Source organism: Alexandromys fortis, unplaced genomic scaffold, assembly GCF_014885135.2.
Source record: "Alexandromys fortis isolate MF-2015 unplaced genomic scaffold, M_Fortis_MF-2015_v1.1 scaffold_27, whole genome shotgun sequence".
Taxonomy (NCBI): Eukaryota; Metazoa; Chordata; class Mammalia; order Rodentia; family Cricetidae; genus Alexandromys; species Alexandromys fortis.
In genome coordinates, this window is record NW_026067952.1 from 10,309,825 (window position 1) to 10,324,362 (window position 14,538).

The 14,538-nt window shown below is 51.8% G+C and overlaps 1 protein-coding gene across 1 annotated transcript; it reads left to right on the forward strand.

Annotated features, from left to right (window-relative positions):
• The first annotated feature begins 6 nt into the window (after positions 1-6).
• Positions 7-14,153, forward strand: Sla2 (Src like adaptor 2). The gene is made up of 8 exons (XM_050150687.1): positions 7-242; positions 1,097-1,232; positions 4,298-4,397; positions 4,734-4,820; positions 5,522-5,625; positions 11,766-11,915; positions 12,697-12,829; positions 13,348-14,153. The coding sequence occupies exons 2-8, from the start codon at positions 1,136-1,138 to the stop codon at positions 13,463-13,465; spliced, it is 789 nt and encodes a 262-aa protein (XP_050006644.1). The 5' UTR covers positions 7-242; positions 1,097-1,135; the 3' UTR covers positions 13,466-14,153.
• The last annotated feature ends 385 nt before the right edge of the window (positions 14,154-14,538 follow it).

A 14,538-nucleotide genomic window follows, 5' to 3' on the forward strand; every position in this document is an offset into this window, starting at 1 on the left:
CGGCCTGGTCTGGTTTCCCCGAGAAGCAAAAGGTGCCTGCCCCAGTATTGTGGAAATGGCTGTCCACTAACAAGACTAAGCTTACCCCAGCTTACTCCAAACACCTCTGGTGATCCTCCAGGCTGAGATCTGAATGTGCTGTATCTACACTGACTTCTAACTTAGTACCTGCAAAGGCCTGACCTGTCAGGCTGAAGTGCGAGTTGCCCAAGTACCCTCACCAAACTTCTGATGACAAACCTGTAAGTATGCTTGCTTTTTTTTTTTTTTTTTTTCTGGTAGACTTGGGACAAGTGAGAAAGAATGATCTCCTCTGGGACTGGGAGTGAGCTTTGTAGTCAGGCTCCAGGACGACATGTACCAAACGATCCGATCTCATCTGTAAATGTGGGCAGCACCTGTTTACCCTCGGCCTCACTGCCACTGCCTGGGCCTCGTCTTCCCCACTAGTTACTATGCCTTATCCAAACCAGGAAGAGAAAGTTGCAGAGTCCTGAAGAACCTGTTACAAATTCTTCCAGGAGCTTTTCCTTTTTCACTTATTCTGTTGTGTTCCTGAGAAGTTTTTGTTTTTTGTTTTTATGAGACTGTGAGCTATAGGACTGTGTTCCCTAGGTTGTCCTCCCAAACTCTTGGGGTCAACTGGTCCCATTGCTTCACAGCCCTGTGACTGCCAGCAGGCTCAGTTGGAATATTTGTTCAATCGGCCATTACCCTACAGTTCCATGTCCTGTCATCAGCATTGTGAGGCCCACTGAAGGCTCTCAATACACATCAACAGAATGAACCAAAGTGAGCAGAGTGTTTGCACAGTGTGCTGTCCTTGGACTAAACACATCCTTGGTTTCTAGAGAAATGTTGATTTTCCAATAATTTCTATTAAGTGTTTCAGTGAGGGGGGCTGGCTCGCTAATCCTTTCCAGATATCTCATTGATTATAGTAGGACAGGTTATAATCTCATCTTTTTGGTTCCATTCAAATGCCATTCACTGAGTTTGTTTTCTGTGCCAGGCATGGCCAAGGGTTTAAAGTTGGAAGGAGCATCTCACAGATTAGCATGGGCTGTGTCCCCATAGCAGCAAGCACCCTTTTCAGGTCTCTTTCAGCAGTGTGCTCCTGAGAGTCTGCTGAGGAATGATGGGAAGTTGGCCTAGCAGAGAGAAAAGCCTGCCCACAAGCTCCAGCACCATCTCCTCTGGTCCAGTCCAGGGACTTGTGTCCACACAAGCAGGTAAGTTATGTCTGTGGGGCCACCAGGCCCTTCCCAGGTCTAGGGACCTAGAGCTCATCACCTGTGGGTCTTAGGCCAACAACCCCAACATAACCCCTTCAGTGAGAGCCATGACCACTCTTGCCAGTGAGCCACAAGCTCCCAGCTTCTGCTGAACTTGCAATAGTGGTAGGAACCTTAATGTGAGGGGCTGGAAGTAGAACTCAGGGTTAGAGCCTGTGGCTCCATCCTCAGCACATGCACAAAAATGTGTTTGAAGTTGGGCATCATGCTAGCTGCAGCAATGCAAGCCTATACATCCTTCATTTAGAAGGCGAAAAAAATTGTGGGTTTATGTCTAGCCTGGCTTACACTAAAAGAGCCTGTCTTTAATTTTGCAGTGGGGGTGGGGGTTTGCCTTGTTTGGAAACTCTCACAGAAACATCCAAACTGGTTTGACCAGATACTATCTAAATGCTGTGTGGAGCCATGGCAGTCCAGAAAATTAACCATCATGGATAAGGAGATCATCCACACCCAGAAGCACTGTTAGGAGGGGTGCAGGGAGTATTAATAACCTACACTAGAGACTGCAGAGCCAAGATGGCTGGGCATCTGGGTTTAGGCACAAACTGCTGTTCCTCAACACCCAGATCCCTTAAAGGGGCAGAGTGTCTTTTCCTGTTCTGTACTCAAGCCCCTACCTCCCTGCTACCAGCACCCAGACACCCTGGGCACCCCCTCATCTACAGTGAGAGACCTGCAGGAAGAGCCCTGAAAACCACTCCGACTGCCCCTTTTTCCACTGAGTTAGAGGCAGGTGGCAGGCTACTGAGTCATCCTGGTGCTTCTGAGGGTAGTGACCACCCCTGGAAGATGTACCTGGCTCGGAGAACCTTTTCTTCCCTCCATATGGCCTCCAAGGAAGGGAGGCCATCTCTCAATGGAGCTCCTTGTCCCAGAGGAATGTGGGTTTTCACTAGTCTAGTCTAGGAGCCATTTGTCCCCCCAGACCTGGCTCCATCTGGAGCTTACTGAGGCTCTGCCAGGTGCCAAGCTATGTGACAGGAGCTGAAGACACAAGCTCCTGCCCAGAGACAGAAGCTAAACCACTGAGCGGCAGCCATGTTATGTTTGTGACGAGTGTTGTGGGGATGAGAGAGTGCGGAGGGGCAGGTCAGAGTAGCCTTTCTGAAGAAGAGAAGTGTGAAGGTGGGCCACTGGGCCAGCGGGAGCTACTCGGGAGACTGCCCACTCAGGAGGGCAAGGAACCTTACCAGCTTCTTTGTTCCCAGCTTATGGAAGAGAGACCTCCATAGGAGGGAGGCATCAGGCATTCCCAGCTGCAGGGACACCAGACTCTGGGCAGGAAAGGACACCCCCCCTTCTTAAAAGCTTCCTGCTGTGAGGGTTTCTACTAACCTTTTAAGAGATAAGACGTGGTAATGGGTGCTCCTACCTACAGCAGAGACCCTTCAGCCCCTACCTATCTCGTGGACTCTTGTATATCTGTCGTCTCCCCCTTCCCCACAGGAGCCTCAGCTCCCTCTTGAGAGCATCCCAGAGTCCTATGGGACCTTGGTACTTTGGGAGCTCCTTAGGGACAAAGAACCTTCCCGTTGACCTTGAATACTTTTCCTGGCATCCTGCGTCCATATGCTAGCAAGTCCCTCTTTTGGGGACCCTTACTAAGAAAGGACAGGAGGAAGGAAAAGTGAGGTCGGCGAATTAGTTTTCAACAGACACCTACAGGCCCTGCAAGCTTAAGGAGGGGTTGCTAGACTGTGCGGGCTCATGTGAGGAAAGTGGGGGTGCCCTGCTTGCTGCCTGATGCCCCACTTCCAAACTGGACTTCATGTCCACTGAGTCCTCAGGGCTGTTTCTAGGGTGACTGGTGTCTTAGCCTCACTCTAGCTCCGTGACTCAGGCCAGTCACTCCTCCACTGGAGTCTTTGCCTCCCAGGAAGCTGGGGCCAGTCCTGAGAGGTGCCGCCGTCAGCCAGCCCCTCACTCTCCCCTCTCCCCAGCCTGGGCCTGTGAACAGGGTGGTATGGAATTGGAATATGCCCCTCCCCTTGCTGAGTGCCACATCAAGGCCTTGAGACCTTTCTGCAGAGTAGAGATGACTAGGCACACTGATGTCAGGGCAGTGGTAAGGTGATAGAGGAAGACCCCAGTAGGACCCCATGTGTGGGGTACAGTCAGGGTTATCAGGACTCTTAGTCACATGCTCCCGTGAGGCACTTGCCCTGTCAGGCCTGCAATAGCAGCCTCTGGTGGCACTTCTCAGGGACAGCACAGGCCTTCACTCACTGCCCTGGACATAGACTACTGGGAGTCCAGCCCGTGCCTGTGTGCAGTGCTCTTGGGTTGACATAGCCTGTTCACAGGGGCATCTCTCCAGGGGCCTGACGTAGGAGTAATTGGGACACCAGAGTCAGGTGTGTGGCTAGCCTCAGCTCACAGACCCTGTTTTCTGTCTTCTCACCGCACATCACTCACTATTGGTGCTAGCTCTGCCCTCCTTCCTGGGGCCCTAGGCAGAGCTATTAGCCTTCCTGAGTTTCCTCCCAGCCCGCCCTTAGAGCTGTGTGGCCCCGCCACCCCTCTCAGAGGCCCACTCAGATCCGTGTTGATAGGGGCTTCTAGCTGCCGTGGGTTTTTGTTTTGTTTTTATTTTGCCATGGGGCCAGGGTGGAAGGCAGGGCCTTGCACATTCTAGGCAAACGCTGCTCTGTTAAGCTGTATCCCCAGCCCTGTAGGTGTTCGGTTTCCAAGTTGTGAAATCCTTCATCAAGGTCTCTGTAGAAGTTATACGTATAGGGGGGCTCAGCCAGGAGCCTGGTCCTCTAGCCACATGCACTGAAGGCCCTCATGGGAACCCCCAAAGCTATGTGGGCTCTTCCAGGTTCTGTAGAGCCTGCTGGGAGCATTTCAGACTCTGGGGTTACTCTCCCTCCCACTCACTTCAGGGTACCTGTGGGAAGGGTGAATGAGGGGAGCCAGATCAAGGCAAGAATCTATTGACTCATGCCTTGAGGAAGCACCGACCAAGGGGCAAATTGTTTATCCCCCTGTCTGTCTAGAGAGAAGCAAGGTCACAGCGGTGGCCCTGGGCAGTTTTCCAGCAGGTGCACAGGCTGGACTGTCTCTGAGACTTGGGGAGCCGCTGACCATCGTCTCTGAGTAAGTCTACACACTGGGTCCTGAGGTGGTACTGTGGGAGAGGGCCCTTCCACTGCCAGCAGGAAGGCACAGGGCCACTTTTAAAAGCTCCCATGTGATTATATCTCTGGGTGGTTTTCTGGCAGCCTGACACACTCACAGGGAGAGAGAAAGTGGGGCCAGGCCTTGGAACAAGAACCATGGATCATTTGCACCTGCTAGGCCCTCACCCAAGGAGGAGCCTGGATTAGCTGGTGTGGGGATTCTGGGAAATGAGTAGAAAGGGTGCTACAAGTTCCACTTGGAGAAGCCCCTGCAGACGCCAAATGAAGGTGGTCCTCCGTGATCTCTCCACAGGGATGGAGATTGGTGGACAGTCATATCGGAAGTCTCGGGGAGAGAGTACCACATCCCCAGTGTGTACGTGGCTAAAGTCTCCCATGGGTGAGTACCCAGCCCAGTCCCACCTTGAGGACCTTTCTATACTTTCCCCACAGCGTCCTCTTTATGCATAGCTGCAGACTGAATAGAGCCTGGGCCCTGGCCTTCAGAGGAGCAGACAATTGTCATGTCTTGTTCAGGTTGGCCCATGAGATTTGGGAGCCAAGAGAAGGCCCCATAGAGGAGGTGTTGTGGTGTGGGCCTTTGGAAGGTGGCCAGGATCAGGTGTAGAGAACCCTGAAGGGGACATGCAGGAGGCAGGCATAGTCTGTAAGGTCATCCTGAGGCGGGAATCAAGGGGCACTTCTTGTAAGGATGTGTGGGTCAGCAGTGGAGCTGGAGGACTGGGCAGTGATGACAGAGGCTGGGGTAACCTGTGCTGCCCTGCCATGCCCTCCCCACAGTCCCTCCTCCATCCCACTACCTCCCAGACACTTGGTAATGAAGGCTCCAGGCAAAGAAAGTCTGACCCTGCCTTTATAGGGCTGTTCCCCCAAAGTCTCTGGAGTCAGGACCCTGAGAGCAACTCTTGGAGGGATCTCTGAGCCTCTGAGGCCTGCTCTTCACAGTATAGAAGGCAAGGGAAGGCCAGAGGGCATGGGAGGGAAGAGGTCGTCAAGGTCAGGCAGAGGCATATTAAATCCTTTTAATAGAATTCTATTAAAGCCCGCAAGCTTAACCTGTTCCTCTCCTTGCTCCACCAGGTGGCTGTATGAGGGCCTGAGCAGGGAGAGAGCTGAGGAACTGCTCTTGTTGCCTGGGAACCCTGGAGGGGCCTTCCTCATCAGAGAGAGCCAGAGCAGGAGAGGTGGGTAAACTCAGCCTCCACCAGACACCTCTCCAGAGTGAGGCTCAGGCTAGAGGACACACTTTAGCCACTCCTAAAGGTCAGCAGAGGTTTCTTGAGTCCAGTCAGGCTCTGACTGTAAAAGGCCCTGAGGTGGAGCCAGGCTGTGAGGGCAAAGAAAAGACAGCTGACCTGGAACAATCAGCGGGAGACTGCGGAGTGGGTACCTGGGCTTGGAGTTGAGCCACGCTGCTTCCATGAGGGTCCTTGGACAAAATTGGTCTTAGTCTATATTTTGACGACTAGGATTGCTGGGCCTTTAATCCCAGCACTCAGAAGCAGGCAAATCTCTGTGAGTTTGAGGTTAACTTGGTCTACAGAGTAAGTTCCAGAACAGCCAGGACTGTTACATAGAGAAACCCTGTTTTGAAAAACAAACAAACAAACAAAAAACCACATGGGATTTACTCTGACCAGCAGTGGGAACCCTTCTTTACAAGACAGAACATGAGAGGACCTCTTAGCAAATGTTCATCACAAGCCATGCACCCGAGAAAGACTTCAAGGGTCAAAAATACAGTCTGCTAGTGACAGTCTAGGGAGGAGTCACAGCAGTGCAGACAGACCCATGTCTGTCTCAACTGAGCTTACTGCATGGGCTGTCTGTTGGGGGGTCCTTGCTCTGCCCCTCCCCCCTGCATGCACTTCCCTCAAGAGTTTCCTAGATTAACCTTCCCCCAGCCCCTTACTCTCATAAACACCCTTGGCTGCTGCTGCGGGTGGTGGTGGGGCACCTGGCTCCAGTGTGGCAGCTGCACAGGAAACCTCAGTGGTGGTGACTGAGACAGGGGCCCTGCAGAACTACCAATTGTGAGCTAGAAAAGCCACAGGAAGTGCTCAGGGCTTAGCACCCCACCCCACCTCTGACCTGGTGCAGTCCCAAGAGCATAGTGACCACCCCTTGTGCCATTATCCCTCCCTTTTAAGAAGGAGCTATCACAAGGAAAATTCATGTAAAAGCCAAGAGGATCCGTGAAGATCTTCAAAGACCTGGAAGGATCCACAGGAATTCTAGGACCAGTGTCCCTGTCGCCAGCACCTAGTGGGGGGTCACTCAGGAAACAACTCTCATCAGAAACAGAAGACCCTGTGTTAGGGCACTGTGGTGCATGCCAGTAATCCCAGCACTTGGGAGATAGAGCCCAGAGGAGCAAGCATTCAGTCACAGTCAGTCCTGAGTTCGAGGCTCAGCACCCATGTAAAATGTCTGGCCCGGTGGCGTATGCTTGTAATCTAGGTACTAGGGATGCAGGACAGGAGGACCCCTGGGGCGTGCTAGCTTACACATACAGAACAAACAAAAACTTCCCATGCTGACCTTGTAGAATGGTTGTATCTCCAAGGCTTCCTTTGGACAGCACTGCTGAAGGGCATACCCTACCTAGCCTGGGAAAAGATCACTTTAGTTCACTGCTTACAGACCTGCCGGTCTCTGTCCACGGATGCACAGACGTGCCTGCAGGCCGGCTACCCCACACCCAGCATGCTAAGCCTGAGGCCGGGCCTGAACATCCTCTTCTCTTACACTGCTGGCCTGGGGAGCTGGCTTGGAGACCACATTGGAATCATCCCGGAGGAGCCTGTAACATGAATGCCTGCACTCCAGGCTTGAGCTTCCGAATTAATTGGTCAGGGATGTGTCCTAGAATCTGGAATCTGAAAGGGTGCCGTGGGGTGAGACCCCTCACCGGGCAGGGCATGTTTGTAGCGAAGTAGAGCAAGAAATCCCTGGCATATGCTGGAGTCGGAGGTGCTGGGGGGCAGTCAGACTTGCTTCAGATACTTAAGTATATCCTAGGTGACTGTGAAATATGATGCTAAGTTCTAGGGTCCTGAATGATGTCATAGAGTGTGGCTCTCTGAAGCACAGGGTCACTGGGATGCTCTGGACTTGGTGACAGTGCTGGTTTTGCTACTACAGACATACTAGGAGTGTGCTTTCAAAGTGACAGAGGAAAACCCAGAAGGAAGTAATAGAGAAGTCATGTTGCCTGTCGATCACGGGTAGAGAGAGAGACTTTTACTTATATTCTGTGCATTTTGTCACATATGACATCGTAACCACTGACTGGGTGACATCAGGATCACCCTTTCTCCTGTTTTTCTGCAGTACTGGGAATCAAACCCAAATCCTCAGATACTTTAGGAGACAGGGTTTTACTGAGTTTTTCAGACTGGCTTTGAATTCATTCTGTTGCCTGGGCAGAGCTTATGATCCTCCTGCTTCCACCTGAGTGGTATCACAGGCTTTGGCCATTGTACCTGATTCCAGGATCAGGCTGGGATTCCAGAGGAGTAGAGCCTGTGTGTGCACCAAGGAAAGCCTGCAGCCCCAAGCACTCAAGAACACCCTCTCAGCCACCCTCCACACTGCCTCAGAGTTCCTCTAACTTACTGGCTCTGCTGTAGGCCTGGGGAGAGCCAGGCTTGTGTATTGCTCTATGAAGGAGGTCCTAATCACTACACAGGTCACAGGACTGCTCCGGAAAGCTGTCCCGGGATTTAGGACAGGTTCCAACAAGCAGCATTCCCTCGCTCTCTGGCCCTGTGCCCTCTTTGTGTTGGATTCAGTGAGCAAGATGTGGCTGTTCTTCTTGGGCTCAGCTCTGCCCACTCTCCGGTGGCCAACACTTCCCTAGTGGTGGCTGAGTCGCATTCTCCACACTGTGGCTCCCAGTCTCCAACTGCAGATGGGAGGACCTAGGGCTCAGCATCTCTTAGGCCATTGGCTTGTTCGTGACCTCAGTGGAGGAAGTGCAGACAGGGTCTGCCAGGTATTTCCCCCAGGTAGATCATGATGGCATTCCTAGCTTCTCCCAGCACCACTAGAATGCCCAATCCCAGAAGCTCTGGGCATGAGTGCCTAAGTCTGCTAGAGCACCCAGGACCACCTACACTGCCTTTGGTCTGGTAGGTCTCTAGGCCCTCTGTGCCCTCTAGTTCCACTGCCTACCAGGTACTCATTTTTTCCATTCCACTTCCTGGCACGTGGTCCCACAGCCTGGAAGCCACTCCCCACCCCACCCCCCAACCTCTCCCCTGGGCAAATATAAACTCATCCTTCATGGTCCAAGCCATTGTTGCCTCCCCAGGCTGCCCCCTCACGGTTCTCCCTTGCAGCTGTAGCAAACTGGTTTCTTGCAACAAAGTTGAAAGCTGTGCTCTGAGAACAATGGAGCTCGTTGTCCATTGAGGACCATCAAGGACGACCCCTGTGAGGAGATGGGCAGGCAGATAGCTCCTATTGTCCTTACATCTCCATCCGGGCCTGTGCACTGTCTGGCATTGTAGTAGGGGCTCAGATGTTTGTTGGAGAAATGAATGAGTCTGCCTAGATAGGCAGAAAGCTGGAGCAAACTGTCTTCCAGACAGGAAGGAGAGAGCCATGTTTAATACCAGACTGCCAGACTTGCCTTGCACACCACCAGCTCCCTCATCCATTCAGGCAGATGTTGTCTTGTGTGCACTAAGCAAGGGTGGAGCTCCTGAAGGGCCCTCTAGACCCATGGCCAGTAGGGGGCAAATGCTCAGTGTGTGTTTTCTACAAGAAATCCAAGGGCAGTAAGTCTTCAAGTGGCTCACTGTAATTCTAGCCCTGGGAGGCTGAGGCTGGGGCGGGGGAAGAGGGGACCCCTGCTCAAGGTTCAGGCCAGATTCAATTACGTAGTGAGCTTCTGTCAAAAGTCAACCAGTAGGACACCCAAGATTCAAGGTATAAAATACAAGATCCTGGCCACAGTCTCAGTGGCAAGGCGGACAGTGCCCAGCACGTTAAGTGGAGATGAGGGTGTGTCTGTGGGGCAAGTGCACGGGCCTTGAGGAAGGGCTTATGGGCCTAAGCCAGTGGGGCTGGAGCAGGTCCAAGGAGAGGTCGGATCCTGCAAAGCCTTTCAAAGGTCATGCGGACTTTGTTTCTAAGTGTGATAGGGAGGGCTCCAAGGAGGAGTGACCTACTGGTGTATGTGATAAACTGGAAGTGGGAAGCTACACAGGAAGCAGCCACAAGCTCTGTCTGGTTGAGATGTGGTCAGAGTCCAGGTGTGCTCTGAGCGTAGCCAGTAGGGCTTTCCGCTGCTGGCAGAGGAAGAGGTTGATCTCGGCCCCTGGTGTCAGAGGTTTCTGCTGACAGTCACCTGGCACAGCTGCTTAGGCCTGTGGCAAGGGAATGTGGTCAGAGTGTGGAGAAAAGCTGCTCACTTTGTGACAGCCATGGAACAGAAAAGCTTGCTGGGAAAAGGTTGAGCCCTCATGATCCCATCACCTCCCAAAGGCCCTAGCTCTGAATACTGCTGCCAGGAGCTGTGCCTTCACTCCAGGGCTCTGTGAAGGCATTTCAGATCCAAATCAAGATAGTGGGAGGAAGCAGTCAGTGACTTCGGAGTCTGGGGCTTAGTGGTGGATGGATGGATGGGTGGATTGGTGGATGGATGGATGGGGGGGTAGATGGATGGATGGGTGGGTGGATGGATGGATGGGGGTAGATGGATGGATGGGTGGGTGGATGAAGGCTGTCTGTGAAAATGAGAAGATGGCAGGAGGATAAATCAGAACCATCCATCAGAAGGTTTCCTTCTTTAAGGGAAGGTTATGCATCTTGCAGGTAGAATGTTCTGCATAGAAGGATGTCTTAGGGTTTCTATTTCTTTGAAGAGATACCATGACCACAGCAACTCTTATAAAGGAAAACATTTAACTGGGTCAGGTTAACAGGTTCAGAGGTTTGGTCCATTACTGTCATAGTGGGCTGCATGGCAGCACACAGGCAGTCATGGTGCTGGAGAGGGGGCTGAGAGTTCTATAACTGCGTTGGCGGGCAGCAAGAAGATTCTGGGCCTAGCTTGAGCATTTGAAACCCCAAAACCCACCCCCAGTGATACACTTCCCCCAACAAGACTACATCTACCCTAACAAGGTAAAACCTCTTGATAGTGCCACTCCCTAATGAACTGACCTAATGAGCAAGCATTCAAATATATGAACCTGTGGGGGCCATTCCTATTCAAGCTACCACAAAGGAACAGTGGGGACACAGGGCCAGAATACAGAAAATAATGGGTGCTTGCTGCATGCCAAACATGGTTCACTACCTGAATGCTCAGAGCTGTTGAGATAATCACTAGCCCCCTTCACACCGTGTGGCTAGGTGTGCCTTAGCAACAGGGCTGGTGAGCACGGGGGGGGGGGGGGGGGGGGGGGGGGGGGGGGGGGGGGGGGGGGGGGGGGCACAGGTCCTACTGAGTGCGGCTGTATGAGAACCAGGCAACTGAGAGTGCAGCAGTTACTTAGGATTGGCCTTTGTTTTATTTTTGAGACAGTCTTCCTATATAGCCCGGACTAGCCTGGGACAGTTACCAGGCTGGCCTTGAGCAACTGCCTCTCTTCAAAAGCTTGCTGTGTAAGTGTCCCTGTGCAAAACCCTTCACTGTTCTGAACTGAAACGACTTGTTGCTGCTCATTCTTTTTTTTTTTTGACAGTCTCACACAGCTGAGGTTGGTCTCAAACTCACCATGTAACTGAGGAGGGCCTCCTGCCTCCACCGTCCTCATGCTGGGATTATACTCTCGGCTACACAATCAGCATTGCGTTCTATAAAGCTCCATTCTACTTTGTGTGAGGGAGAGGATTACCTCACACTGAGTGGTGTGTACCCTAGGCCAATGGTTTACCACTGAGCTACATCCTCCGCACTTTATTGTACATAGAGCTCAAACAGGGCTTGTGAATATGGCGTCTATTGGTAGCAATGCTGCCTTTCTCCCCTGTATATGAGATGGGACTGCTGGGTTTGAAGGAAGAACTCCACCAAATTGTTTCCAGGGTGGTTTTCTCTCTGTGACCATGCTGACATCTACTAGACACATTTTCACATTCCAATCCTTGAGTCTTTATACAGCCAGTATTAAGGTTCACTGACACCTTACCCATCCTGAGGACCACAGAATCCTATCTATAACAACCATTTCTCGTTGTCCTGCCTTTGACCCCCAACACCTCCTTAAAGGCTAGGCTGTGGCCATTATTTATTTATTCCTTCTTCCAACTGGGCGGGGCTGGGTCTCCAGGGGGCCTCAGATCTATCACTGGACCCTTTCTTCCTCAGGCTGCTATTCCCTGTCCGTCCGACTCAGTCGCCCAGCATCTTGGGACCGGATCAGACACTACAGGATACAGCGCCTCGACAACGGCTGGCTGTACATCTCACCACGCCTTACCTTCCCCTCACTCCAGGCCCTGGTGGATCATTACTCAGGTGTGACATCCTTCATCCTTTTTTTTTTCCTCCACAGCAGACTGTATGAGGGTCCTAGGGGGTCATCAGTTGTGCCCTTAGAACCCGACCTGCTGGGGTTATCTAGGCAGAAGAGGCATGCCTCCATCTATCCCCATGCAGCCCTGGTGCTGAGATGTGGGTGAGCGCTGTCTCTATCCCATGCTGACAAAGAACTGACTAGAAGCCAACTGTGAGTTTGGCCAAAATCTCACTGCCACGGTGGTGGTCCAAAATCAAAGTGCCCTACAGCAGAGTTCTCATCACATGAGAACCAGATAGTGCTGTTCCTGGGTGCAATTCAATCTTGAGCATTTCTGGTTCCCGCCCTGTAACCAAGTGTCAAGGAGATAGGGAAAACCTCACTGGGCATGACAGCCTTTAATCCCTGAACTTGGGAGGAAGAGGCAGGCAGATCTCATGAGTTTGAGGTCAGCCTGGTCTACTGACTGAGTTTCAGAACAGCCAGGGCTACAAGGAGAAACTGTCTCAGAAAAACAAAGTCAGTAACAACAAACAACAAAGGTGGCTCCCCACAGTAGATCAGATAGGCCACAGGCTGACCACTCAGCTTGCTTTTCTCAGTTCTACACTGAACTCAGTATCACATAACTTAGCCCCAGATGAACTTTACATCACAGCTATCGTGAGACCAATACCTTGAGACTTCACTTCCCATTACGTTTGGTGACCACGTTCCTAACGTGCTAACCACAGAACACTGCCAGGGCAGGTATCACAAGGACTTACGTCTCTTTCATAGAGCTGGCAGATGACATCTGCTGTGTGCTAAAGGAGCCCTGTGTCCTGCAGAAGCTTGGCCCACTACCTGGCAAAGATATACCTCTACCTGTGACTGTGCGGACGGCATCACTCAACTGGAAAGAGCTGGATAGGTAAGGGGAGCCCTGGAAATGTGAAGGCAGAACAAAACGTGGATTCACAACCCAGAATGGGCCTGTTACATCCAGGGGCACCTTCTAGAGTCCAGAACATGTTAACATGTTGAGCAGTGGTGAGGACAAGGCAGTAGTAAGGAAAACAGGCATGGACCTCTGGGTAGCCAGGGGGAGAGGATGGTTGGAGTGCGTGGGTGAACAGAGTCCTGAGTAGGGAGGTCAAGATGGAGTTAGATCAACTATGAAATAAGGAGCCAGGCTGGGCAACGGTGGCGCACACCTTTAATCCAAGCGTGGGGGGCAGAGGCAGGTGGATCTCTGAGTTCAAGGAGAGCCTGGTCTACAGAGAGTGCCAGGACAGGCTCCAAAGCAACACAGAGAAACCCTGTCTCAAAAAAAAAAAAAAAAAAAAAAAAAGATGAGCCGGAGTTTGTCAGCAGGAGGTCCCTGGTGCCATTCTAGGGGTGGTGAACTGTGTGGCAAACACAGTTCACCACCCCTTTCCCCATCCACAGCAGCCTGCTGTTGGAAGCACCTGCCAGTGGGGAGGCGTCTCTTCTCAGTGAAGGGCTCCGAGAATCCCTCAGCTCCTACATCAGCCTCACTGAGGATAACTCCTTGGACGATGCCTAGTCCAAACAGAAGTCAAACCCGAAGAAGCACCCTCAAGGCAAGGCTGGGATGCAGGTACATCCAGGGTCTCACATGGACCTTCTGCTCCTTCCTCTCATTATCTTCCTCCCAAGGCCTCAACCCTGCCTACAATTTCTAGTCCATGTGCATCGCAATTCAAGGCAGAGCCAGGCCTCTACAGAGTAAATTACTTCTGAGGTTTGGTGTTCCTAGGAAGGATGTCCATTACGATGGCTAATCAACCCGACAAAAAGGCAGAGATCACCACTAGCATAAGAAGAGAAAAACTATTAGGGAAATTTACAAGACTCATTAAGAATGCAAACACAGGGGGCTGAAGAGATGGCTCAGTGGTTAAGAGCATTGCCTGCTCTTCCAAAGGTCCTGAGTTCAATTCCCAGCAACCACATGGTGGCTCACAACCATCTGTAAAGAGGTCTGGTGCCCTCTTCTGGCCTGCAGATATGCACACAGACAATATTGTATACATAATAAATAAATATTTAAAAAAAATGCAAACACAGCCGGGCGGTGGTGGCGCACGCCTTTAATCCCAGCACTCGGGAGGCAGAGGCAGGCGGATCTCTGTGAGTTCGAGACCAGCCTGGTCTACAAGAGCTAGTTCTAAGACAGGCTCCAAAACCACAGAGAAACCATGTCTCGAAAAACCAAAAAAAAAAAAAAAGAATGCAAACACATCTCAGACAGTAGGATGGCTCAAAGCAAAGACAAAGACAGGCAGAGTACCTGATGGCTTAATACAGCGGCCACCATCTTACCCCCAAGCAGAGCAAGACCAACAATTTAGATCTTCCCATGATCCCTCACATCAAGTCCCTTGACAGCCAAACTCTCAGATCTCTACTTCGGTGTTCATCCACAGCCCAGCCATAACCTAGTGCTGCCATCTGGTGGCCACACACAATATGACACCTTTTAAGTCCCACCTATCTCAGTGCTGGGCCAGAACATCAGGTAGTAGATGTTAAAAGCCAAAGCAGTAACCCTTACCAACTCCAGCCCCTTGTTTCCCTGACAGCCACAAAGAGAAAGAGGCCTGACTGAAGCAGCTA

Excerpts from the sequence above, each read along its gene's own strand:
- Sla2 (XM_050150687.1), top strand. The coding sequence starts at position 1,136 with ATGATGGGAAGTTGGCCTAGCAGAGAGAAAAGCCTGCCCACAAGCTCC. Across the intron at positions 4,821-5,521 it reads GTGGCTAAAGTCTCCCATGG|GTGGCTGTATGAGGGCCTGA; the intron begins GTGAGTACCCAG and ends TTGCTCCACCAG. Across the intron at positions 5,626-11,765 it reads AGAGAGCCAGAGCAGGAGAG|GCTGCTATTCCCTGTCCGTC; the intron begins GTGGGTAAACTC and ends TTTCTTCCTCAG.